The 26,823-nt window shown below is 40.8% G+C and overlaps 1 protein-coding gene across 3 annotated transcripts in view; it reads left to right on the top strand.

Annotated features, from left to right (window-relative positions):
* Positions 1–26,823, top strand: part of KIT (KIT proto-oncogene, receptor tyrosine kinase) — an 81,568-nt gene that overhangs the window by 25,445 nt on the left and 29,300 nt on the right. For 2 of the 3 annotated variants that reach the window (XM_065878074.1, XM_065878075.1), the window contains exons 2-6: positions 8,368–8,637; positions 12,310–12,591; positions 13,678–13,814; positions 20,344–20,515; positions 24,650–24,839. In XM_065878074.1, coding sequence (XP_065734146.1) covers positions 8,368–8,637; positions 12,310–12,591; positions 13,678–13,814; positions 20,344–20,515; positions 24,650–24,839 — 1,051 coding nt within the window. The remainder of the gene's footprint in view (positions 1–8,367; positions 8,638–12,309; positions 12,592–13,677; positions 13,815–20,343; positions 20,516–24,649; positions 24,840–26,823) is intronic. The other variant, XM_065878077.1, reaches the window with a different exon arrangement.

The following is a 26,823-nucleotide window of genomic DNA, read 5'->3' as shown; positions in this document are numbered from 1 at the left end:
AGCGCAGTGGTTGAGAGTCCGCCTACCGATGCAGGGGGACACGGGTTCGTGCCCCGGTCCGGGAAGATCCCACATGCCACGGAGTGGCTGGGCCCGTGAGCCATGGCCGCTGAGCCTGCGCGTCCGGAGCCTGTGCTCCGCAACGGGAGAGGCCACAACAGTGAGAGGCCCGCGTACCGCAAAAAAAAAAAAAGAAGACAGTTAGCAAACACCGTAGATGAGGAAAGCACTGCTCTGTAAGATGATGTCTCAGATTATCTTCTTAAATCCTGCACCTCTGCATTTCCTATATGTAGTCATTCCTTCGCTGTGCACTTAGCACATGCTGTATTCCTGATGCCCTCTGAGGCTTTGAGGCTAGTGATGGCTACAGACCTTGCTTTGGATTCTGAGAGCTCACAGTTTGGGGGGTTGGGGTGGGTGGGATGGGGTCCTCATAGGATGAGCTTTTCCTCGAATACACATAACAAACACGGGCACATGCAAACACACAGACAAAGACTTCCTGGCTCAGCTCCCACGGCCCCTCCCCCTGGAGCTTTTCATGGTCCTTTTGGGCAGAATGATTGCTGCTTCCTTTGAGTCTTGGGACCTGTTTGTGACCTCTCAGTATTTTTGTTTCATTTGTATTAGATTCGTCTCCTACACAAGGCTGAGTTCCCCATCAGCATCTCGTTCACTACCATGGTAATAATTATGCAATAGATGCACGTTGACATGAAAGATTTCTTAATGGTTCTGGTGGCGTGGCCTCACCACAGTGGAATGGGGGCCATGCTGGATCCTCCATGGCGTGGCTTCCTCCAATTTGCGTGGGGATCCAGAGTGGATTCACACTCTCCCTGTCGCTGGGCAAGAGCATTTTTAAGGACTTGTGTGGTTTTCACTGAGCTCATACCCCCCACCCCAGCTTTATTCTATTTCCAGTATCATCTACTTGTTTTTAAAGCCTCATGGGTGTTGTGGGCAATTACTGCGATCCTTCCATCTTGATTTTTATCCAGTTTACTCCTATGGGAATATAAAAGTGTGTCAGAAACAGTAGGATATACAAATCATTAGCCCTTTTATTATGAACTGTGGATGAACAGTATGTGAACCAGAGAGGAGCTGAACTACAATGGAGCTTTGAGCTTTGCCTTATTCACAGCTCTACTTCCCCAAAACTAGAATAGGCCTCTCTATGTGGGGTTTCTTCCCTGCCATAATTTTGCCTGGTTCCTTACATTCGTGTCCAAAGAGGAGAAGGTTTTGAAATGACTTGCTTACTTTTAACCCCAGCTATAAATTCAGTCTTTGCAGCTTTAGACATTTGTGAAGGGTATAAAGACCTTTGGAGGAGAGTTGAGACTCCAGATTGATTAACAGTTGACATGGTCCAACCACTACTGAAGGTGATTGGGGAGCACCCTGTGCTCAAGCCAGTTGCCCTGACGTACACAGGTCATTAAGAAGCTTGTACTGTAGAAGCCCACTCTGGACTCGAGTCTTTTAAGCCACAGATCACACAAAATACAGGTCTACCTTGAATGGTTTATTTCACTTAAGAAAAGAAAGATGGATGGGTTTGTTCTTTTTGACGGAGAAACAGAACTTTTTCTTTGAGTTTGGGTTGACTGATGGGAGTTCTCAGGCAGTCTGAGCTGCTGTCTTCCCCGTACACCACACCCACAATATAAGGCCTGCAGTTTCTAATTTCAGTTTCTTTAAAAGTAGTGCCTGTGGGCTTCCCTGGTGGCGCAGTGGTTGAGAGTCTGCCTGCTGATGCAGGGGACACGGGTTCGTGCCCCGGTCTGGGAAGATCCCACATGCCGCGGAGCGGCTGGGCCCGTGAGCCATGGCCGCTGAGCCTGTGCGTCCGGAGCCTGTGCTCCGCAACGGGAGAGGCCACAACAGCGAGAGGCCCGCATACCGCACAAAAAAAAAAAAAAGTAGTGCCTGTGAGAGAGTCAGAATGCAGAATATCCCCCCCGCCCGTCTTTGTGAAGTGGAGACCCTCCCCCAGTCTTCTCATGTTTCACCCACATTTAACTTGAAGTACCTGTAGGGTTTTTTCAGTTGAGCCACCTTATAGAGTGTTGCTTGGTTATCAGAGAATCAACAGCTTTCCCCAAACACACACACACATACACACACACTCACACACACTCATTTCATCAATTTTCATAACATGTACTTATATGTAATATAAAATCAAGTCCAACTTCCATAAACAGGTTTGAGAATAAAACCAAAGGACTCAGATGGTGTGAGGAGAAAAGCAAAGATGTACAGGAGAAGAACTCTAGTAGCCCTGAGCGTTCAAATCTCTTGGGCAGTAGTCAGTGTGGTTTAAAATTTCTAGCTTATTCAGTCCAGAGCCCTAAAAGAGGCTTCTGCTATGAATGGCTACTCTGTATAAGGTAGTAGAGAACTGGGAAGAAAGAGAGCTGGTGTTCAAGCCCTCAAACACAGCTGTGTGGAACAAATAAAAATAATAACAGTGATTAATTTTTTAACGCTGTGATTTAAGATAAACTTGGGGGGCCCACAGAGGCTACTACTAGAGGTCAGAGTGGTCAGATAAGAAAGAGCCCAGGTAGCTGAGAAAATTTGAGGCTTCCCCTGGGCCTTGAAGAATTACTGATTTTTAAAAAAACTTTAGTTTTTAAAAAAATTGTGGTAAAATATACATAATATAAAGCGTACCATTTAAAAGGGTCTAATTCAGTGCCATTAAAGTACATTCACAACCGTCACCATATCCATTTCCAGGACTTTTTTTTTTTTAATCCTCCCAAACAGAAACCCATTAAACAATAACCCTCCATTCCTCCCTAGCCCTTGGTAGCCTCTATCCTACTTTCTGTCTCTATGAATTTGCCTATTCTTGATACCTCATATAAGTGGAATCATACAATATTTATCCTTTTGTGTCTGGCTTATTTCACTTAGCATAATGTTTTCAAAGTTCATCCATATTGTAGCATATGTCAGAATTTCATTCCTTTTTATGGCTGAATAATATTTTGTTTTATGTATATACCACATTTTGTTTATCCACTCATCTGTTGATGGACAACTGGGTTTTTCCACCTTCTGGCTATTGTGAATAATGCAGCTATGAACGTTGGTGTGCAAGTATCTGTTTGCATCCTGATTTCAATTCTTTGGGGTATGGTTGAATTTTACACTAGAAGGAGGTTACAGAGGGTATGTTGGTATTTATCTTGAACTATTGTTAAAATCTTGCATTGTTGACTGTTCATAAGTGCCCTTTTCCTCCCTTATTTGTGCTTCTTGAGAGCAAGGTCTGTTTCCTAGGTCCAGCGCTTAGCAAGGTACCTGGGATAAGTATTTGCTGAATAGGTCCTGGAGTTCCTAGCCCAGAGCCATCGTTCATTATAGTACTTGGTCCCCAGAATGGTGGGTTTTGCCAGCTATCATTTTTTGGGGGGCTCATTAACTAACATGTGTTCAGGAGACAGAAAGCAACTCTTGATATTTTTATTAGCCAAACATAATTAGGGAAGTATATGTTCAAATGCAAAGGGTCCTGATATAGATAAAACCCAATTCAACAAACGTTTGTTGAGAACTTGCTGTGTACCAGATATATTTCAAAATGTGTGATTCCAGAGCAATTTCAGAGGTCAGTTGGAATAAATTATTGGTATTGATTTTTTTTTTTTTTTTTTCCCTGTGGTACGCGGGCCTCTCACTGCTGTGGCCTCTCCCGTCGTGGGGCACAGGCTCCGGACACGCAGGCTCAGCGGCCATGGCTCACGGGCCCAGCCGCTCCGCGGCATGTGGGATCTTCCTGGACTGGGGCACAAACCCGTGTCCCCTGCATCGTCAGGCGGACTCTCAACCACTGCGCCACCAGGGAAGCCCCTCCATAATAGTTTTAATGGATGAATTAAGCCACTCCCTTTTCTTAGTGGAGCAGCAGAACAGACAGTTGTGCTCTTTTGGGGATAGGTCGGAAGACTGTTAACATCTGTTACAGGAGCTGGGTGTTCTGGAACCTGTCCTTCCTCCAGTCTTTTATATGTTCAGGGATTGAAGGGAATCTTTTTTATAACTATGCTAGGGAGAAAAGTACAATTTAGGATTCTTACCCTGAGGGCCCTAAGACCTTGCAATAGGTAGAGAAGGTAATATATAGATGTAGACCACTATGGTACAGCAGTTAGAAGCCAAATGGGTGATGGGGCTGAACATGTTAGAGGGATTTAGTGGGGACAGGTGATCACGACCTGGAGTGGTTAGGGAACAAGAGCCATGAAGACTGGGCTTTCCATATGACAAAGAGGTGAATTGGTGGAGTAGCTGTGTCCTGGGGACATGGGCAGAGAGATGGGCATAGCAAGGACTGAAGAGTGTTTGTAGCATCCTTAGCCTAAGGGTCTGTCTGACTGGAGAGGCAGGTTGGGTCCAGAGGAAACAGCTAGAAATTAATCCCGTGAAAATGCTTTGTAAGCCGCACGTGATGTCAGCGTTAGCTGCTGCTGCCTCTGTTAGGGGTTTTGAGGCTGGGAGTGAGGTTGTTGAAAAAGTGGTGTTTTAGGCTGATGGGTCTCAGGTTTATGAGGTTGGATGATTTGGAGGTGGGGTGAGTGGAGGCTGGAGGCATGGAGGTCTTTCAGGAGAGGATGTTCTCTCCATGACATCGTAAGTGGCTAGTCTGGGGTGGCACAGCAGGAGTGGAAAGGCATACAAGGATGTGTGGCAGAGGTTCTGGGGAAAGACTGCTATGATTTTACTGCCAAGGAGGGCGAAGTCAGGCAGAAATCTGTTTGGGAAATGATGGACCCATTCACATCCATAGGAAGTAAGTCAGGACTGATTGGAGGGAAGATAAGAGATTCTGTTTTTAGAATAATTGTCTCGTATTTATTATGTGTTTTCTATGTGCCTGAGCACAATTCTGAGTGCTTTACATAACAGTTTTATGAACAGGCGCTGTTACTTTCAAGATGAGGAAACCGAGGCAGAGACGATTGGTAACTTGCCAAAGGATCACACAGTAAGTGGCAGAGAGCCAGGATGCAAATCTGTACAGTCTTATCTCTAGAGATTATCATACTAACTGAAATAAGTCAGAACGAGAAAGATAAATACCATATGATATCACTTATATGTGGAATCTAAAGTATGACACAAATGAACTCATCTACGAAACAGAAACAGACTCACGGGCATAGAGAACAGACTTGTGATTGCCAAGGGGAAGGGATGGAGTGGGAGTTTGGGATTAGCAGATGCAACCTATTATATATAGGATGGATAAGCAACAAGGTCCTACCATATAGCACAGGAAACTATAATTTCAACACCCTGTGATAAACCATAATGGAAAAGGATATGAGAAAGAATATATATGTGGATACCTGAATCACTTTGCTTATAGCAGAAATTAACGCAACATTGTAAATCAACTATACTTCAATAAAATAAATTCAAAAAAAATTTAGAAACCTCAAAAAAATGAGTCAAGCTCTTACCTCGGATGCTTTATTGCTTCCCTGTAATAGCCAGCATTTATTACAAACTGCAGTGCTGTGTTAAGCTCCTCGCGTGTATTTATCACATTTGATTTGCATTAGGACTCTGTGAAATGAGGGTATTTCTATCATCATTTTCCAGATGTGGAAACTTGGGCACAGAAAGCTCTAGTGGCCTGCCTTAGGTCACACAGCTAAGCCTTGCCTACGTTGGGGTGGCAGGTCTCCGGAAGTCAACGGTATTTATTCAACCAGGTTGTAGTATCTGCATATGCCCTTAAGACCCACTCATGAGAAGATTGAATTGATTGAAATATATTGCAATATAAATTCTTGAGAATTTTTGGATTCAGTTTACTGTCAATGTCGCTCATATGGACTAGGAAGTACTCCTTTTTTTTTTTTTTTTGGGCCGTGCCACGTGGCTTGTGGGATCTTAGTTCCCCGACCAGCAATTGAACCCAGGCCCACAGCAGGGAAAGCACCAAGTCTTAACCACTGGACTGCCAGGGAATTCCCGGAAGTATTCCTTTTTTAAAGGGGATAAATAATTGAAATAATAGCGTCTCCATTTACCGCTGTGCCCATTTTCATTATTTAATGCACTGTATGACTTTAAAAATAATCCTAACCACTTCATTCCCACATTCTGGCTTCTCCATTCAGATGCTCAGTCTAGAGGGCACAGAGTCTCGTCCATAGCACTTCTCATACTGTTGATGCTCAGTAACTTTTTTTTTCTTTAACGTCTTCATTGGAGTATAATTGCTTTACAACGTTGTGTTAGTTTTTTGCTGTATAACAAAGAGAATCAGCTAAACGTGTACATATATCCCCATATCTCCTCGCTCTTGCGTCTCCCTCCCACCTTCCCAATCCCACCCCTGTAGGTGGTCACGGAGCACCGAGCTGATCTCCCTGTGCTATGTGGCTGCTTCCCACTAGCTATCTATTTTACATTGGGTAGTATATATAAGTCCATGCCACTCTCTCACTTCATCCCAGCTTACCCTTCCCCATCCCCGTGTCCTCAAGTCCATTCTCTACGTCTGCGTCTTTATTCCTGTCCTGCCCCTAGGTTCCTCAGAACCTTTTTTTTTTTTTTTTTTTTTTTTAGATTCCATATATATGCGTTAGCATACAGTATTTGTTTTTCTCTTTCTGACTTAACTTCACTCTGTATGACAGACTCTAGGTCCGTCCACCTCACTACAAATAACTCAATTTCGTTTCTTTTCATGGCTGAGTAATATTCCATTGTATATATGTGCCACACCTTCTTTATCCATTCATCTGATGATGCACACTTAGGTTGTTTCCATCTCTGGGCTATTGTAAATAGAGCTGCAATGAACATTGTGGTACATGACTCTTTTTGAATTATGGTTTTCTCAGTGTATATGCCTAATAGTGGGATTGCTGGGTCGTATGGTAGTTCTATTTGTAGTCTTTTAAGGAACCTCCACACCGTTCTCCATAGTGGCTGTATCCATTTACATTCCCACCAACAGTGTGAGAGGGTTCCTTTTTCTCCACACCCTCTCCAGCTGACCTTGTATGTGTACGGGGCGGGGGGGGGCACAAATCCCAGGCACATGAACCATTCCCCCCATGATCCTGCAGAAGTAGCTGAAAGCCCCCCAGGGGGCTCTGTTATCCTGGTGCCCCAGCCCATCTCACGCAGGTCATGTGTGAGTCAACCTTTTGTATTTTTCATGGCACTCTAGCCGCTAATGTGCTCTTCCTCTGGCAGTCTCAGATCTTCCTCTCTTCGTCTCAAATCCTTGCTGTGGGTTCTGTGGCTCCTGCCTACCTGAGGACCAGAGCTTTTCACTGGTTTCCGTGAATCTAGTTGACATCTGGTATCTCACTGTGCATGAGTGTCTCCGTGGTATATATCTCTGGTACATGTCTGTCTTTCCTTTCTCCTCTTCTGATATTGTGAAAATCCAGCCCACTTCTTTTTCTTTAGCCTAAAGCTCAACCTTGTATCTTTGTTTCATTATTCTGACATTGAACACTGTGTACTTTAAGCTCTGGAGTGTAAGGACTGTGTGTCCCTTTATGGGGATTTTCTCCCAGCACCTAACAATGCTTTTGTAGATCACAAGTAATGAACAGATACTTGCCTTCATGCTACAGATGCATGCGTGCACAAATGAATGAATGAATTGGCTGCTGTGAATTTTCTAAGGTTCAAGTTTCGTATTCAGAGTCTATAGTTTATATCTTTAAACGTTTCCCATGTAGGATACCTCTCTGGGCATTAGGTTAATCAGGCTGCAACCCAACATAGGCCAGGAAATCTCATGATCTGATCATTAAAATAAGCTTTTCATTTTCTGCCTTATTATTTGAAACTTAGAGATAGTCCTTTTTTGATGACCATCACCATATAAGGAGAATTGCATAGAAATAACTGAATTCACAAAGTTTTAAGAAAAAGCCAAGTTACTCGTGATCATGTACATTTTGCTTAAAGAGTGACAGCCCAGTAGTTTTTCTTTTAATAGTGTAAGATTTTGTTTTTGTTGTCTCTGGACTGGGTGTCAGCATGTCAGTATCATTGCAATGGCCCATGTTCAGAGTGGAAACTTGACCCCGCTGTGTGTTTAACCCAGCGAAGGCCATGGCATCCAGCAAGTCTTGGCTTGCATACCAAGGGTGACCCTCAGGATTAATTGAGGGTTGCAGAAAATAACTTAATTTTCTAGATGAACTTGAGAAACTTTAAAAAGAAATCTCTGCCCATAAATAGCTGGGCAGCTTTGTCCTATTTTTATTGTCGAGTACACAGAAGATGGAAATCAATATTGGAAGAAATCCTTATTTCGCCTAAGAAAAAGATCGCATTCAACACGATTTTCGTTTTTCTTGGCAGGCTCTTCTCAACCATCTGTGAGTCCAGGGGAACTGTCTCCACCATCCATCCATCCAGCAAAATCAGAGTTAATTGTCAGTGTCGGCGATGAGATTAGGCTGTTATGCACCGACCCAGGATTTGTCAAGTGGACTTTTGAGACTCTGGGTCAATTGAGAGAGAGAACATACCCAGAATGGATCACCAAGAAAGCAGAGGCCACAAATACAGGCAATTACACGTGCACCAATGAAGGCGGCTTGAGCGGTTCCATTTATGTGTTTGTTAGAGGTAAATGCTCAGCTTTCTTTGATGCTATACTTAGAAAACTTTATATCCTGTCCTTAATTAGGGATGACATATAGATGGCTGAGTCATGGATAAAATATTACTGGCTGGGTCTAGGAAGCATAAGACAAAAATTTTTATTGTTAGTTTCCCCCATCTTTTGATACATAGTGGCTTTGGGTATAACTCCAGCTGAAGGTCTGCAAGGCTGTGATACTCTTCCTAATGAGATTACAATATGGTTTAGCCCATTTGTCCTGGTGATGTGAATAAACCCTGAGAATAAATTAGGCCCTTTGGGAAGGCGGCATTTTAATGCCTTGAGATTCCAGATACTCCCACTTAGTAAAAACGTTTCAGGGAACTAAAGGCCTCTAAAGGCCTAAACAGACCAAAGCTTCAAATGAATTGACCCACTTTTAGGGAGTAAATTCCAGAAAAATAACTCAGTCGGCTAAGCACCCCCTGTCCTTCCTAGGTTCTTAATAGAAGTCAGTTCATTCATTTAAAAAATTGTGACCTCCTAGAAACAAAAGGAAAATGTGATGGTTGGATTTCTGAACCTCATCTCATGTGATGAATGCAGTGATTCATCTGTGTTTGTGCTTTTAATATCCTTGTCCGGAGGAAATTTCCTAGGGGGCTAGGGGCAGGGATAAGGGAGGAGTCTCTTTTTGCTGATGTAAAAACTGAAGCACTTAAAGCTTAGGAGACATACCCACATTATAGGAGGAGAAATAGTTTCAGTTCTAGTCCTGGGTTTGTACCTGGCCTGGGGCTGTCGTTGCAACCTCCTGCATGGTATTGTGGAAGAGGACCGAATAAACTTATCCTAGATTGTGGATCTGAGCCAGCCCTAGAGTCACAGTTCCTCACGGCAACGCTTGGATAAGATTGCCTGCTCTATCTTCCTTATGTAATTGTTATCAGGGAGACAAAACTGTGCAAATTCTAGTTCTGTCAAGGGTTAGTAAAATTGACTCTCATGTTCTCTGTACAGAAGGTTGCCGTGAAACTGACGCTGCCTCTCCTTATCTTTTACTCTTTTACTCTTTCCTGGGTGGGTCGCTGCAAAGAAAGACGCGCGTTGAAAAGCCATGGCTAGCCTCCGGGTCTGGTTCCATAATCGTTGAGCCAACCATGTTCTGTTCTTTGACATTCAAGAAGGTACTCTGTAATTTCCAGGTGGTAATGAAGTATCATTCTGCTTATTAATAGGATGGGTAGACAGCTGAATAAATAGGGAAACTGCTACATTAGCCAAATCAGTCTCACAGGGCTCACAGATTTTCTTGATGGGGGAAGTCATCCCCAATAACTTAGGACTGTACTTAATTATTACCAATTTAAGATGTTTGGATGCTTAAGTAATTTGTCTCAGACAGCAATGAAGGAAATTGGGGCATTGCTGTAGGAACTATGACTCAAGTGACTGAGAAAGAATAGATGGAAAATTAACCAGCTATAGCCTCGAACCGTATTTCAGCCGTTATGAGATAATTTGTTTGCAGAATAACTTAGGCTGGGAGGTGCATAATTTGTTTTGGAAAACTCTTTGAAAATTGGTCAAAATTCTATGATAAGTATATTTCAATCATGTCATTGATTTTTGTGGAACACCGGATTTACAGATGGAAAGGACAATTAAAAAACATCTTAAGTGTAATCTGTTGGCCCAACCCTGTATCCGTATTGTCTTTACACAGTAGAGGCGGCAGCTTGTTGTGTATACAGAATGAGGTTTGTATTTGCACATACGAGATCTCAGTCGACCGGAAGCTTTCCCAGTCCATGCCTGGTGTCCTGGCGTAATTATTAAAGAGTACCCCTTTCAGTCACAAGTATCCTGGTTTGGGCGATCAAGTATTTGCCATAGCATTTCTGAAACTCATAAGCTTCCCGTTTGCCTATCAATTTATTTGATTTCTAGAAGTTCTATTTATACATACCTTTCAAGGAATATGAATAGAGTGAGGCCCACATGTTATTTATACTGTGTGGCCTCCTGATGGTTTTCTAGATTCTATTCAGAAGCTGGAGGATCCTGGAGACTGGGAACTCTGGAAAGAGGCCCATGCAGAGGGGTTAGGGTTTTGTAGGAATGAAAACACTAAAGGACAATTTTATGATGATTCAGTTTTGTTCATTTTCAGTCTTAATTGTACTCTATTGTTACTTATAAGCTGATTGAAATTTATCTTAATGAAGAAAGAATTGTGTGGAAAGTCCCTGTGCTCAGGGTGTTCACCTGGTGGTTCTCAGGAACTTTCTGAAACCCGTGTTGTTACAAACAATGGAGATGCTGGTAATTCTCTCACTTTATAAGGAAAAACATCTGGACCCCTCCAGCTCATTCTCCACATTGATGTACTCTGCACTGTTACTACTGATTATCATCCAGGCTTCAGGCTGACCCATGGGATTCCCATATTCCTTTCTTCTTGGCACATCTTGAGTACTGATAACATGGGTTAGTCCCCTTTTTAAACATTTCTTATTTTTTTCCCTTTCGTCTCATTGAATACCCTCACATGACTCCTAGATCGTGGTCATTTTGCCTCCCTCTAAACCTCTATGTTCTTCTTTTTTTTTTTTTTTTTTTTTTTTTGCGGTATGCGGGCCTCTCACTGCTGCCGCCTCTCCCGCTGCGGAGCACAGGCTCCAGACGCGCGGGCTCAGCGGCCGTGGCTCACGGGCCCAGCCGCTCCGCGGCACATGGGATCCTCCTGGATCGGGGCACGAACCCGCGTCCCCTGCATCGGCAGGCGGACTCCCAACCACTGCGCCACCACCAGGGAAGCCCTGTATTCTTCTTTTAATTCATAGACTCTTTCCCATGCTTCTCCCTTAGTCTTGGAGGCGTAGAGTACATATTTGACTTTGAAGTCAAGCACACTTGGGGACAAATGAGGCAAGTTATTGTATCACCAGAGGGAAATTATTTCACCTTTCTGAACTAAATAGGTCTTCTTGCTTGTTAAATAGATTTAAAAAAACCCCCAAAACATATGATTAATTCGGAAACTGGTACAACATGGAAGTATATTTGGACACTTTTCAAAAAAATGATAAAGGCTCACACAAAGGTAGAAGTTGTGTCAATTAGATAAGATCAAAACAAATTACAGATTGGACAGGTGGGAAAGTCCTGAACAAGGTATAATTCCACTTTTTCCCACCCTATTAGATACCATCAGGCTGGCTTATTCTTGGCCCAGTTTCTTTGGAGTGTTACCTGCTGTAGAAACAAAGTAACTATTACAATAAAATATTCCCAGAGCTTTAAGAGTTCAAATTGTGGTATCAGTCAGACCTGGCTTTGAGTTCTATCTTGCCATTTCTGGGCTGTGTCACTTAAGGAGAGTTACTGTTTTTGAGACCAGTTTATCGATAAAATGGTGATAATGATAGCACCTGTCGTATAGGGGTGTATTGAGGATTAAATGAGAGTGAGAAGTGTGTAATGGTCCAGGCTTAGTGCCTGACACATGGAAGGTGTTTACTAAGTGTTAACTCTTCTCGGATAAATTCTACTTCTGTTTGCAAAGAATAAAGTCAGCAGCCCTTTGGGCCACTAGGGATTGTTGTTATAAGCGACAATAGTTTAGATTTTTATAAAATGTTTTCAGTGTCTGTGACCAGCCATTCAAACTACTGATTGTTGATATGCTGTAGATCCTGAGAAGCTTTTCCTGGTTGAGCTTCCCTTGTACGGGAAGGAAGGCAACGACACGCTGGTCCGCTGTCCTCTGACAGACCCAGAGGTGACCAATTACTCCCTCACGGGGTGCGAGGGGAAACCTCTTCCCAAGGACTTGACGTTTGTCGCTGACCCCAAGGCCGGCATCACGATCAGAAACGTGAAGCGCGAGTATCATCGGCTCTGTCTACACTGCTCGGCGAACCAGAAGGGCAAGTCCGTGCTGTCGAAGAAATTCACCCTGAAAGTGAGGGCAGGTACGGGCCCTTGTTTGCTTTCTTCTGGGAGTCGGAGCATCCTTTGATCTAAAAGAAAGACTTCTCTCTTCTCACTGGTCCAACTCAGTATGTCACTCAGGTAGCTTCTTGGATCGTTTCGCCCGGGCTCAAAATAATGCCGGATGCTTGTGAGTACTTTATTTCACAGCCTCCATCCCATGTGTTGGGTCCATGACCACCTCCAGCTGGGTGTGTCTACCAGGGATGGGCATTCAGATGGTCCTGAGGACAGTCGTTAAACCTACTGACATCAGGACATCCCAAAGTTTCATAATTGCACAAACTGTTCCTTCCCAGAGAAACTCATTGGGAAGCCTTAGTTACACTGAAAAGATTAGCATACAGATTATTCACTCCTTGATTTACTATTGATCTATGAATTGATTCCTCCTCAGCTATTTAATTTTAATACCTTCTCAAACTATTCACAGTCTGAGGAGGAAAGTACCAGCTGACTTTTGGACCTTGTTCTTAATGTGGCATTATGTAGAATATTTTGATAGCTGGAAGATATCCAGATTTTTGTATTTCAGAGATCATCTAACTCAACACCAGTTGGCATTTAGCTATTGAGTAGTTTTTATTAAGGCTTTTGAAAAAGGATGCTCTTTGGAATTAAGGAAAGTTTGATTATTTAAAACCTGTGATTTTAAGAAGTAAGACATTATTTTTATAGCGCGTGGGAAAGATGCCTGTTTGGTTAAAAGAAGATAATTAGTTGTTGGTCACATTCTCATGAAACCAGCAAGTCAAATAAAAATAAATGCAGCTTCACTGTGCCAGGGCTTCTACCTATTTCAAAATAGCACTGCTCCGGATTATTATAATCTCAAAGTAGATAGTCTATCTTTTTCACTCGGTGTTAATGAAGTTACTTGAGGGATGTACAATTTAATTGCTGATGTCTTCAAACATACGAGTAATACAGATCGGTTAGTACCATACTTTATATCTTATTTAAAAGACCACAAAGTGAGCTGGGCACAGCTGAGGAAAAATGGTAAGTTAAAACATTATGCTATACTACAGCCAGTTATTTGAGGGCCACGTTTCGTTTTATTCTAGCCATCAGAGCTGTGCCTGTTGTGTCTGTGTCCAAAGCCAGCTATCTTCTCAGGGAAGGGGAAGAATTTGCAGTGATGTGCTTGATAAAAGACGTGTCTAGCTCTGTGGACTCAATGTGGATAAGGGAAAACAGCCAGGTGAGTGGATTGTTTTCTCCGTTAGCCTCAATGTATCATTCTCTCCGTGTGGGAGAGTTGAAGGTTTTTCTTTAAAAGAGTATTTTTTTAAAAAATTATTTTCCTGAAGTAGAGTTGATTTACAATGTTGTGTTAATTTCTGCTGTACAGCAAAGTGATTCAGTTACACATACATATACATTCTTTTACATATTCTAGAAAAGTCTGTTAATTGTCCTGGGGATGGCTCAGCTGGTGTGTCTCTCTGGAGTGTGTACAGATGATGTGTATTTACCCCTTTCATTGCACCATATGTAGATGTGTACATTCATTATGAGTAAAAAAGAAATGTCATTTTGTAAATTTATTTTGAGCAAGTCGTAGAGAAAACTTCAGACTTGTTATTACTCCATGCTGTTTCTTTGAATGACTTTTGTGGGGGAAAAAAAAATTAATGTTTCAGTGAGTAACTACCTTGATTTTTAAAGCTACTATGGCAACTATTCAGGCCAGATTATTTAAAATATTGGGGAAAGTTGCCAGTTTTTTTCCTTCCATATTAAAAACATAAATCAATGGTCTCAGACGTTAGCCAAGAAGCCCTTCCCTCTGCCGCAGAGAGGCCTGTCCATTTGAGAGATTTCTTTTTGTATGGATCTGATTTCCTCCTTTGAGTCTGCTTACCCGAGATCAGGTTGCTAATGGTTTTCTATTTGTTTTAGTCGCTATTAATAAAATGGTTGTCATCAATCTGAAACATTTGGACACGTTTAGGTTATCATTCATTTAACAAATGCATATTGAATGTCTACTGTATGTCAGATACCGTGTTAGGCATATCTTAAAATTAAATAAATTTTAGCCAGTTATATTTGAAGGTTTTTCTCCCTCTCTAATACTCATATTAATAACAAGGTCTTTAAAATATCTGGTTTCCCTAATATTTTGCCTTAAGATTCCCATTGACTGAGTTTTTTGTTTTTTTTTAAAGACACCAACTGTACTTGAACACTTGTTACTTTTTAAAAATAATTTATTTATTTATTTATTTTTGGCTGCGTTGGGTCTTCGTTTCTGCGCGAGGGCTTTCTCCAGTTGTGGCAAGCAGGGGCCACTCTTCATCGCGGTGCGCGGGCCTCTCACTGTCGCGGTCTCTCTTGTTGCGGAGCACAGGCTCCAGACGCGCAGGCTCAGTAGTTGTGGCTCACGGGCCTAGTTGCTCCGCGGCATGTGGGATCTTCCCAGACCAGGGCTCGAACCGGTGTCGCCTGCATTGGCAGGCAGATTCTCAACCACTGCGCCACCAGGGAAGCCCGTGACTGAGTTTTTAATAATTTTTGTTTGAATGATCTTGGCCAACTAGTTAATTTGCTATCTTGGTAGTTTTTCCTGAGTACACACATGCGTATTACATTGGAAGAAAGGAAATAGTGTCTTTTCATCCTCCTCTTCCTCTTCTTCCGCCTCATGCTCTGTATTCAACATTGGCAGTTTCATGCCTGTTTAGAGAATCCTTTGCTAAACAAGTAACTATGGTGATTAGCATAATGCAAACCATTATGATGGCGTTCACGTAGACCTGTGATGGATACCTTGCTAAGTGAAGCCTGCCATTAACAGGAGAAGGGAACCAGTGGGTCAGAGTCCCAAGTCCTATCATAAAACCAATAGCTTACATATGAATTTTTGACTAACCTTATAGAACACAGTCCCATATTAATTGCCTTTCTAGGATCCTTGATTTCAGATGAGAGAACAATTTACGGTGTGTGTAACTGAGCCTCTACATAACTTGAAAATTAGCCTTTTTGAGATGAGAATTAAATTGCCCCAGGCAGTTTTGTTCTGAATCACTTTTTCCCAGGAGTCCTGCATGCCATTCCCAATTAATCCACTGGCGCTGGTAGATAAGCCTGCAGTGTTGGGAACTCTTTGGGGAAATCCCAATGAGCACCTCCAAGGGTTAAGGAAAAGCAAATCACATGCAAACAATATGTAATGTGTGACTTGCAGATGGGGCTCATGGCTGTATGCCAGGGTTCATCCATGAATCTTATTGATATCCTTTGGCTTAATTTGGAATACCTAGCACTGTTATGACACTATCAAATTCTTTTAAAAATCCATAGTATTTGATCTGGATCATTTAGAAAGTTTAATTCACAATGAAATTTAGGGTAAAACAACTCTTGTAATATTTTTGCAACTGTTTGTTTTAAAACGTAAGAGAGTCTTGGAGTTTATTCAACACTGTGAATCTTGGTTAGCTTTTCTAAGGCTTCTAAACCCTCATATTTTTGCTTGCTTTTATTATGATCTTTGACAGTATCCTAAATTATGGCCTTCGGGTTTGGGTGCTGATGATGTATCAATTATTAACAAACTATTCCTTCTAGCACCAACGTATTCATTGTCTTGTTTAGCTCCCTAAACAGGGACTCCTGGGCTCTTGCAGGAACTAGAAGGAAGATACCGGGAATCTAGAATATAGTCTGTGACCTGTCCATTGTCACTCTGCCTTTGCCGAGGAGAAGTCTGTATGATGGACTGGAAGAGGCCAGAGAAAAATGTCACTTCCCCTTTGTCTCTTCTTAACAATTACTCTTAGGCAGGAAAATGTCAGCTTTCTGCCAATTATTAGAAGAATCTCTTAGAAGGTATTATCTTCAAGTCGACATAGTGCTCCAAACCGGAAAGGCCTTTAAAGACCTTTATTCTCTCATTGCCTTTTAGAAACAAAAGCTGAGACCATAGTGGCATCCTTGACTTGGCCAAGATCTCACAGTTAGTTAACCAAGCAGGTTTCTCTTCTTTTTAATTCCAAAACATTCAACTTTGGCTGTCAGCTTTTATGTATGCTTATTTTAGTGAAAAAAATTTCCAAAAATATAATAACATGAGAAAAAAAGAGAAATAGCTATAATTCTACCACCGTACATTAGCAGCGCTGTGGAGTAGAAATAGAATGTGAGCCTCCTATGTAATTTAAAATTTTCTAGTAGGCACATGACAGAGTAAAAAAATGTAAAATTGATTTTAATATATTTTATTTAACCCAATATATCCAAAATATTTTATCATATAATTAACATTTAAAAAAAATTTTTAACATCTTTATTGGAGTATAATTGCTTTACAATGGTGTGTTAGTTTCTGCTTTATAAGAGTGAATCAGTTATACATATACATATGTTCCCATATCTCTTCCCTCTTGTGTCTCCCTCCCTCCCACCCTCCCTATCCCACCCCTCTAGGTGGTCACAAAGCACGGTGCTGATCTCCCTGTGCTATGCGGCTGCTTCCCACTAGCTATCTGTTTTACGTTTGGTAGTGTCTATATGTCCATGCCACTCTCTCACTTCGTCCCAGTTTACCCTTCCCCCTCCCTGTATCCTCAAGTCCATTCTCTAGTAGGTCTGCATCTTTATTCCCGTCTTACCCCTAGGTTCTTCATGACCTTTTTTTTTTCCCCTTAAATTCCATATATTTGTGTTAGCATACGGTATTTGTTCTTCTCTTTCCGACTTACTTCACTCTGTATGACAGACTCTAGGTCCATCCACCTCACTGCAAATAACTCAGTTTCGTTTCCTTTTATGGCTAATATTCCATTGTATATATGTGTCACATCCTCTTTATGCATCTGTCAGTGGACATTTAGGTTGCTTCCATGTCCTGGCTATTGTAAATAGAGCTGCAATGAACATTGTGGTACATGACTCTTTTTGAATTATGATTTTCTCAGGGTCTATGCCCAGTAGTGGGATTGCTGGGTCATATGGTAGTTCTATTTTTAGTTTTTTAAGGAACCTCCATACTGTTCTCCATAGTGGCTGCATCAATTTACATTCCCACCAACAGTGCAAGAGGGTTCCCTTTTCTCCACACCCTCTCCAACATGTATGGTTTGTAGATTGTTTGATGATGGCCATTCTGACTGGTGTGAGATGATATCTCATTGTAGTTTCGATTTGCATTTCTCTAATGATTAGTGATGTTGAGCATTCTTTCATGTGTTTGTTGGCAATCTGTATATCTTCTTTGGAGAAATGTCTGTTTAGGTCTTCTGCCCATTTTTGGATGGGGTTGTTTGTTTTTTTGTTATTGAGCTGCATGAGCTGTTTGTAAATTTTGGAGATTAATCCTTTGTCAGTTGCTTCATTTGCAAATATTTTCTCCCATTCTGAGGGTTGTCTTTTGGTCTTGTTTATGGTTTCCTTTGCTGTGCAAAAGCTTTGAAGTTTCATTAGGTCCCATTTGTTTATTTTTGTTTTTATTTCCATTTCTCTAGGAGGTGGGTCAAAAAGGATCTTACTGTGATTTATGTCATACAGTGCTCTGTCTATGTTTTCCTCTAAGAGTTTGATAGTGTCTGGCCTTCCATTTAGGTCTTTACTCTATTTTGAGTTTATTTTTGTGTATGGTGTTAGGGAGTGTTCTAATTTCATTCTTTTACATGTGGCTGTCCAGTTTTCCCAGCACCACTTAGTGAAGAGGTTGTCTTTCTCCACGGTATATTCCTGCCACCTTTATCAAAGATAAGGTGTCCATATGTGCGTGGGTTTATCTCTAGGCTTTCTATCCTGTTCCATTGATCTATATTTCTGTTTTTGTGCCAGTACCATACTGTCTTGATTACTGTAGCTTTGTAGTATACAGTCTGAAGTCAGGGAGCCTGATACCTCCAGCTCCGTTTCTCTTTCTCAAGATTGCTTTGGCTATTCGGGGTCTTTTCTGTTTCCATACAAATTGTGAAATTTTTTGTTCTGTGAAAAATGCCAGTGGTAGTTTGATAGGGATTGCATTGAATCTGTAGATTGCTTTGGGTAGTACAGTCATTTTCACAGTGTTGATTCTTCCAATCCAAGAACGTGGTATATCTCTCCATCTATTTGTATCATCTTTAATTTCTTTCATCAGTGTCTTATAATTTTCTGCATACAGGTCTTTTGTCTCCTTAGGTAGGTTCATTCCTAGATATTTTATTCTTTTTGTTGCAGTGGTAAATGGGAGTGTTTTCTTAATTTCACTTTCACATTTTTCATCATTAATGTATAGGAATGCTAGAGATTTCTGTGCATTAATTTTGTATCCTGCTACTTTACCAAATTCATAACATAAAAATTATTGATGGGATATTTTACACTACTTTTTTCATATTAAGTCTTTAAAATCTGGGACATATTTTATATTTGCAACACAACTCAATTTGGACCTACTACATTTCAAGTGCTCAGTAGTTTCGAGTGGTTAGTCCTTACAAATGCTATATTGCCCACATTTTTTTTTCATGTTTATTTTCTCTCTCCCCTCATGCATATGTATTAACACATGGTTGCTGTCTTAAGGTACACTCATGCTTTTTACATAAAAGAAGCATTTTTCTTATTTTCACATATTCATAATTTTGATACTTGGTATGCATTTAGGTCATCTGCAGTTTTTCACCACAGTAAATATCTTGGACCTTTTGTTTTCTATTGAGTTGCTTCCTTGAGATAAATTTGCTGGAGTTGCTCAGTGGTCTGAACATGCTTCCAAGTTGCTTTCCAGAAGGACCGTTTGGATGTACAGTACTATCAGAATGGTCTAATGCTAATAGGTTCACCATAGCCTGGCCAGGGAATCACCCTTGATCTTGTTCCATGTCAATATCAGCTCCTGTTTAGTTTCTTTTTTAGTTGCTTCCCTCCCCCCATCCTAATAGGAATGTGTTCATGTTACAGAAAATTTGGAAGATGCAGAAAGCTCTATGCTATTCCTTTTAATCTTTTCAGAGAGTGGTTATAGTTTATATTATGGTTGTTTCCCCATGATGTTTTCCATACAAGAAATCTCTCCATGTCTTATCTGCAGATAAATATTAACGGTGGCATGGTGATATCACAAGAGTAAATGCACAACCTTTTCTCTTCAGCTCATGTGTAAATAATTTGGGATTTTGTCTTATATGTCTTATATACTTTGGAACTCCCTTTAATACTTGCCAAAATTCTGCTGGGTAAGAACTATAGGATGAATTTTCGAGTTAGTCTTAGACACTGTAAGTCTATTTTTATTCATGAAAATAATATAAATGTTAATAAAATAGAACGATTGTTACTAGTGATGTGTTTCCTTTCAACCAGTGGGATGTAGAATAGAAAAAATATATATATAACAGGAAGTATTGATAGGATATAAATATGCTGACTTTTAAAATATCAGTGTCCTGTATTATTTCTTATATAAGAACTTTTAAAATTTGGCACTGTTAAAAACTATTTAGTACTGCAGAGAATTTGGAATTACGTATGCTGTGGTTATTAAGAAATGAATTTTCATTTTTTACAATCATTAGTAATAACTATCTTTCAATATAATCCTGTAATATGAAGTGTTCCAATGACAGACTTGTCATGATGTTTTATTATACTTACTTAAGTAGTGTATAATGAATGCTAATACGGAGAAGTTAATTGCTGCTATTTTTAATTTATCTAGGAAAGATCCTGAATATAAATTTTATGGTAATCTTTGATTTTTTTTTCCCCTCTCCTTCTGAAACCAGCAGACTAAAGAACAGGTGAAGCGGAATAGCTGGCATCAGGGTGACTTCAATTTTCTTCGTCAGGAGAGATTGACTATCAGTTCAGCAAGAGTTAATGATTCTGGCGTGTTCATGTGTTACGCCAATAATACTTTTGGATCAGCAAATGTCACAACAACCTTAGAAGTAGTAGGTAAATATCTCTGGGAATGGATAAATTACTGGCATAGTGAATGAAGAAATTACTAGATAGTTTCCTTTTTACGTTAATGGAATGTTGAACAGATTCTTAGGGTTTTTATTATTACTGAATGAATATATGAAAGAAAATGATCTTTGTAGCCTCTTCCAACTAGAGCACAAAAGCAAATTCTACCAATTTAATAGAGGCAAGTGGAAAGTTGTAACTGTGAAGCTGTTTGAACATGTCATTCTCTGCTTACCTCCCCTACCTCAACAAATACAATGTAGGTTGAGCCTTTCCAGAAACTCTAGTCCTTGCTGAATGACTTGACTTTGGAAATGGATGGAGACTTTTCTCTGTGGAGGAAGACATATGCTTAGAGCTTAATATATTTCTCTGAATCTTTTGTTGAGGTTCCTCAGCCTTTTGGTTTATCGTTTCATGATTCATGGGCTCTTGTCACCCTTTGTAGCAGGAAGGACTGAATTGGCTTCTCCTCCTCAGTACACCCCTGACCTCACCCTGTCCTCCAGCCTTACAGGCTGTAGCATAAACCTTCAGGAAGGCAGCCCACCAGGCATGGGTCATTGATTCTACAGAGCATAAACTGAAACATAGTAACCTGTGCCCTAACCCCATCATATCTGGCATACACAACTGGTTTAGTCTTCCATGCTTTAGATCTTACTGAATATTTATTTCCCAAGCATCTACTTAATGAGATCAGAGTGTGGTATTTTGAATTACTGAAAATAATAATAATTTAAAAATTACTTTGTTTACACTTTTCTTGTCTTTTTAGTACTGTTTGCATTTAATCTATTTTCTTGTCTTTTTAATGCAACCATATTCTCAGCGCTTGACTTTAAGTACTTGTAGGGTGGTGAAATTCATCATGAGCAATAATAAAATGATGTGATATTTGTTTTCATTTCTCTCCTTTCCCCCATATTTCTTCAATAATTTATGTACCAATGTTAGAGGTCTGCGATTTATGCCACAATAATCTCATACGATTTTGGCGTTTCTGCCCATGTTGTAATGGAAAGTATCTCACCAGACTGAACGTGAAAAAGACACTTTACTTGCAATTACAGAGCCAGCCCAGAGAAAGGGTACTACTCTGTCCCTAAACATGATTGTGAACCATTTATTAATTTGAATAAAAGGCTATGCTTTTAAAATATTAAACTCCATAAGTGCTAATTTGCTAAGTTGATTAGGGAGCATGTTGATATATCAGCTTCAGCTCCAGAAAGCAATTAGTAAGGATGTTTGGAGCTTACTATTGTATGTAATCAGATTTTTAAAATCCATTCATCAATTTCCAAGAATATAACTGTATAACTGGAAAGACTTGAGGCTGTGAAACCTGAATCTGGCTTTGTACTATTTCAGGAGTGGGTTGGGTTGGGATGGGACGAGATGGGACGAACAGTAAGAGACAAAGAGAAAAGTAATTTCTTTAGGGGCTGGGAGTAGGATTTGGACACAGTGTGGAGTGGCGCAAAAAAGGCTTCCGGGTGGCCCCAACCTGGTTTTGAGTTGGAGCTCTGCCACTTAACTTTCAAATGCACCCCACTTTAACTCTGCCTGCATTTTCTCTTCCAAGAAACATAGCCTCTAACTCCCAAGGCTGTGGAGGGAGAAAGGCCATATATTTTGCAGATGTGCCTGGCACAGTGTTTGCCCTTGATTAAATGTTAATGTCTCGTCAATTTCTTAAATCATCCTCTGTAACAAACCCAGGTGGGGTTCTTTGAGTCTAATAATTCTTACACTTCATGAATTTGAAGCTGTGTCCTATTATAGGACATAAAACTATATTGAGCAAACTGGACTATAGAAAACTCAGGATAACTTTAGTATTTTGTACATGATGATAGGGAGAGAAATCAGTGGAAATATCGTTGTCTGTGGTGTTTGAATATTTTGCATTGTGTGATATCTTTGAATTTATGACCTTGAGTACCTGAAAATTTAATGTAACATTCAGACAAAACATTTATTTCCTCAAAATTAATCTAAATTAGCTTAAAGAATGGCAGGGGTGTACCATTTATGATTCAGGTATTAGAACAAAGTGGTGTTTTAATTTCATTTGGATGATTTTTGATTTTCACCTGAAAAATATTTTTTCCATTGATACAAAGGACAGTTTGACTCCATTTTTAAATTCTGAATCTGTAGAAAACTAAAGGAGAGTCAAATACTCTCACGTCAACCTCATGGGGGCTAACAATATATTTAACCAAACAGTGCCAAAGACAATGGCACTGTTTGGTTAAATGACAATATAAAATGTTGTAATTAATTTTCAAATTTTGAAAAATAAATAGAAGATTAAAACTCTTCCATAATTCCGCTAACTTGATATAAGCTTTTTTAGGATTTGGTATATGGTTATATTTTTATATGCAACAGGATTTTAATTATACATACAATTTAATGTTCTCTCTCTTTCTCACTTAAAGTATGTGGAGACTCTAGGCTGTGCAACAGTAAAGAGACCAGCCTTGGCTTCTTACAGACCTGTATTCACATGTAGGCTCTGCTTTGGGTAGCCAGCTATATGGCTTTCCAGGACTTGATTTCTTTTTCATCTATAATTAGGGGTTACAAGCATTCTCTTTCAGTATTGTTATAAGTTAAATGTTTGTCATAATTATTAAATAAAGTGCATGCTAAAGAACTTAAGGCAGTTCTTGACACATAGTAAGCATTCCATAAATGGAGGCTATAAATATGATATTGGCAATTATTTTATGATGGTCTTTTTCAAGCTCTTCCTTGTATTGTTATTATTATTATTATTTTTTTTTTTGCGGTACGCAGGCCTCTCACTGTTGTGGCCTCTCCCGCTGCGGAGCACAGGCTCCAGACGCACAGGCCCAGCGGCCGTGGCTCACGGGCCTAGCCGCTCCGCGGCATGTGGGATCCTCCCGGACCAGGGCACGAACCCATGTCCCCTGCATCGGCAGGCGGACTCTCAACCACTGCGCCACCAGGGAAGCCCTATTATTATTATTATATAATAATTTTTAAGGGCTGCTTTATTTACTTAGCCAGTTCTCTATTTTCTCATTTTTAAAATTATTATGACTAGTGTAAATAGCACTTCTTTTTGCACGTGGCCATCTACCTCACTAAGAAGAGTTCTCTGGATTAAATTGACAAATAGATAATTTTTAAAAATCTATATTGCTAAATGCTTTCCACAAGAGTTGTGCCCATTTACAAAGTGTAATTCAGTGTGCTACTTTAATTACACTTGCAAAATTATTGAGTTTATTTCAGATTAGTTTTGCTGTTTTTCCATAGAGTGGATATACATTATTTTTTAACAGCTTTACTGAGGTTTTGCTACTTTTAATATGTGAAAAGGAATGCCTTATTTAAATTAGTAGTTTATTTTTCCTTCTATAATTTTATGTCCTCTTTTTCCTGTTACCTTAATTAATTTTCCTATATATAGATACTTTTTGAAAATGTTTATGTATTTAGATTTGTCTTTTATGATTTTTATTTCTTTGGTTGCTTCTAAAAAGCCTAGAAAACTCCCCTCGCCCTCCCCTCCACAAAATTTTGATAGAAGTAAATTCCGTTGTTCAGTTAAAAATATGGTTTAATTATTAAAATGCTGTCCTTGATTCATTTGTGGTAAATGATATGATAAGAAGATCCAAGTTTATTTTTCTCTAAATACTAAACGACATTCTTGCAACATTTTTATTAGATATCGGGGCTCTCTTCCCCTTCTTGATTTATGACATCTTCTTATCACATATACAATTATATTGGATCTGGGTATGGGCTAACTATTTAGTCCAAATACTTTTTAGCCTAATAAACATCAGGACTGGTAGTTCTAGAAGACTTATAAGATGGTGATAGATCTTTAACAGACTTGCTTAAGAGACAGAGATAAGAGAATAAACATTTCCAACGTGTGTCCTTTCTCACTTTATGACCGTGATTCTCCAAGAGCAAAGTAAAATGTAATATGGCTAAGTCAAAATTCTTGTCATTGCCAGTTAATACTGGAAATCAGTCAATATCTTTATAGTCCAAAGGTGAAGTTTTTGTTATTTGTCAAGATTTGGGGGATAACAGTTTCTTTCTGTCTCATTCTGCTGTGATTAGATAAAGGATTCATCAATATCTTCCCTATGATGAATACAACAGTATTTGTAAACGATGGCGAGAATGTGGATCTGGTTGTTGAGTATGAGGCATATCCCAAACCTGAACACCGACAGTGGATATATATGAACAGAACTTCCACTGACAAGTGGGAAGATTACCCCAAGTCTGACAATGAAAGTAACATCAGGTAAGAAAAGGGCCTTGTTTGGGGAATTACACGTTCCCCCCACCCCGTCCCCTTGGCTTACCGGATCCTGTTTCTGTGACCCGTCAATGTGTATGAGAGGACAGCTGATACGGAAGGAAGTTTGGGGCTGCTTCCTGAGTCGTCATCATTTCATTTTGCTGTGTGTTTAGAGCACACAGAAAAGTCCATGCATCAGTTTTCTTGTTTGTAAATTGGAGGATAGTTCTCTCCTAGAGTTCTGAGGATAGTTCAAAGCAGTGACTAGCATATACTAGGGACACATTAAATAATTCTCTTCAGAGAAAGAGAAATGTTAGTGCCTTTAATCATTTTTTTTAAGACTGTAAGAAAACTAAGAATCATTAAGCATCTTTGGGCCAGGCGGTGAACCCAAGTTTCTTTTACATCAGACCTCTCTCTCTCTTTTTTTTTTAAAAATTTTTACTTACTTACTTATTTATTTATGGCTGTGTCAGGTCTTTGTTGCTGCGTGCGGGCTGTCTCTAGTTACGGTGAGCAGGGGCTACTTTTTGTTGCGGTGCATGGGCTTCTCATTGTCGTGGCTTCTCTTGTTGAGGAGCACGGGCTCTAGGCGCACGGGCTTCAGCAGTTGTGTCACATGGGCTCCGTAGTTGTGTCTCGCGGGCTGTAGAGCGCAGGCTACAGTAGTTGTGGTGCACGGGCTTAGTTGCTCTGTGGCATGTGGGATCTTCCTGGACCAGGGCTCGAACCCGTTTCTCCTGCATTGGCAGGCGGATTCTTAACCACTGCGCCACCAGGGAAGCTCCAGACCTCTCATTTGATCCTCAAAACACTTATAATAAAAATAGTAGCAATAGTGACATTTCATGTAAGCTGTGTGTGCTTTTTTCCTGCCATGTGCTGTTCAAAGTCCCTCATGTATATCAACTCAAAAATTTTGGTCCTCACAAATCCGATGAGCAGGCACTCTTACTTCCCTTCTTTCTATAGAAGAGGAATCTGAGACCTAGATGGGTTAATTTGACCAAGAGCCCACAGCTGTTAAGAGGTAGGTGCCTAGATAGAGTTAGTATTTTTTCCTAGTCAGGAGCTCTTGGCTGTTGTAAGAGTGTGGATCAGAAAGGATGCTGTCCTGGGCCTCGGTCTAAGGGTTGGAGGGAAGAGCATGGATTGGGAGGTGTCCAGGCTTCCTCCTTACAGGTGATCGAAGGGCTAGGAAAGAGGCAGGAGCTGAAGATGCTCTCAGGAGTCTGGTTGTGGCAGCCAGGTTGGATGGTAAGAGGCAATACTATTCGAGGGGGAGGGGAGAGGGAGGGGGCAAAGGCAATGAGCTCGGCTTGGGGTTTGTTGAATTTGAGGTTGACTGTGGGATCTTGAGCGGGGATGTTCAGGTAGAATGTATCGTAGGTCGGGTTCCCTGGATGCAGCGCCTGCGGGAGGGATTCACAGGCAAGGTCTTCATTAAAGGAGAGAGAGACCTGGCGGGGAGTTGGGGGGAACAGGGTAGAGAGGGGAAAGGAGAGAAGAAAGGGTGTGGGTGAGCCACAGTCCAGTCCCAGGGACACTCTGGACTGGGGGGGGTAGGACGTGAGCATAGGTCTGTAGAGGAAGGAAGGCATAGGACAGGGAAGTCTGGACTAGAGGTCAGGATTGGTGAGCAGACAGTAAGTAGTTCAGGGGAGCGTGGATTGCCTGGGGAGCACGTGCAGTGTGAGAGGAGAGACTGAACCAGCCACCACGTGTCGAGTCGGTTGTGGGGGTCAAGGGGCGCCCAGGGTGCTCCGTCCATGCTGGAGCCCGTGTCAGTAATGCCCCCGTTGGTGGTACCGTGTGCTTAGTTATCACAGCCATCTATGATGTCCTTGCTGTGAAACAGAAGGTCGAATAGCACATGCTGCAGAGGACACTGGGAAGAAGCAGCGGCGGGGGGGGGGGGGGGGGGGGGGGGGAGGAAGGAGGAAAGCCAGGAGACGGTGGTGTCACAAGAAGGAAGGTGAGGGCA

Source organism: Phocoena phocoena, chromosome 5 (genome assembly GCF_963924675.1).
Source record: "Phocoena phocoena chromosome 5, mPhoPho1.1, whole genome shotgun sequence".
Classification (NCBI taxonomy): Eukaryota; Metazoa; Chordata; class Mammalia; order Artiodactyla; family Phocoenidae; genus Phocoena; species Phocoena phocoena.
This window is presented reverse-complemented; position numbering and strand designations above follow the sequence as displayed.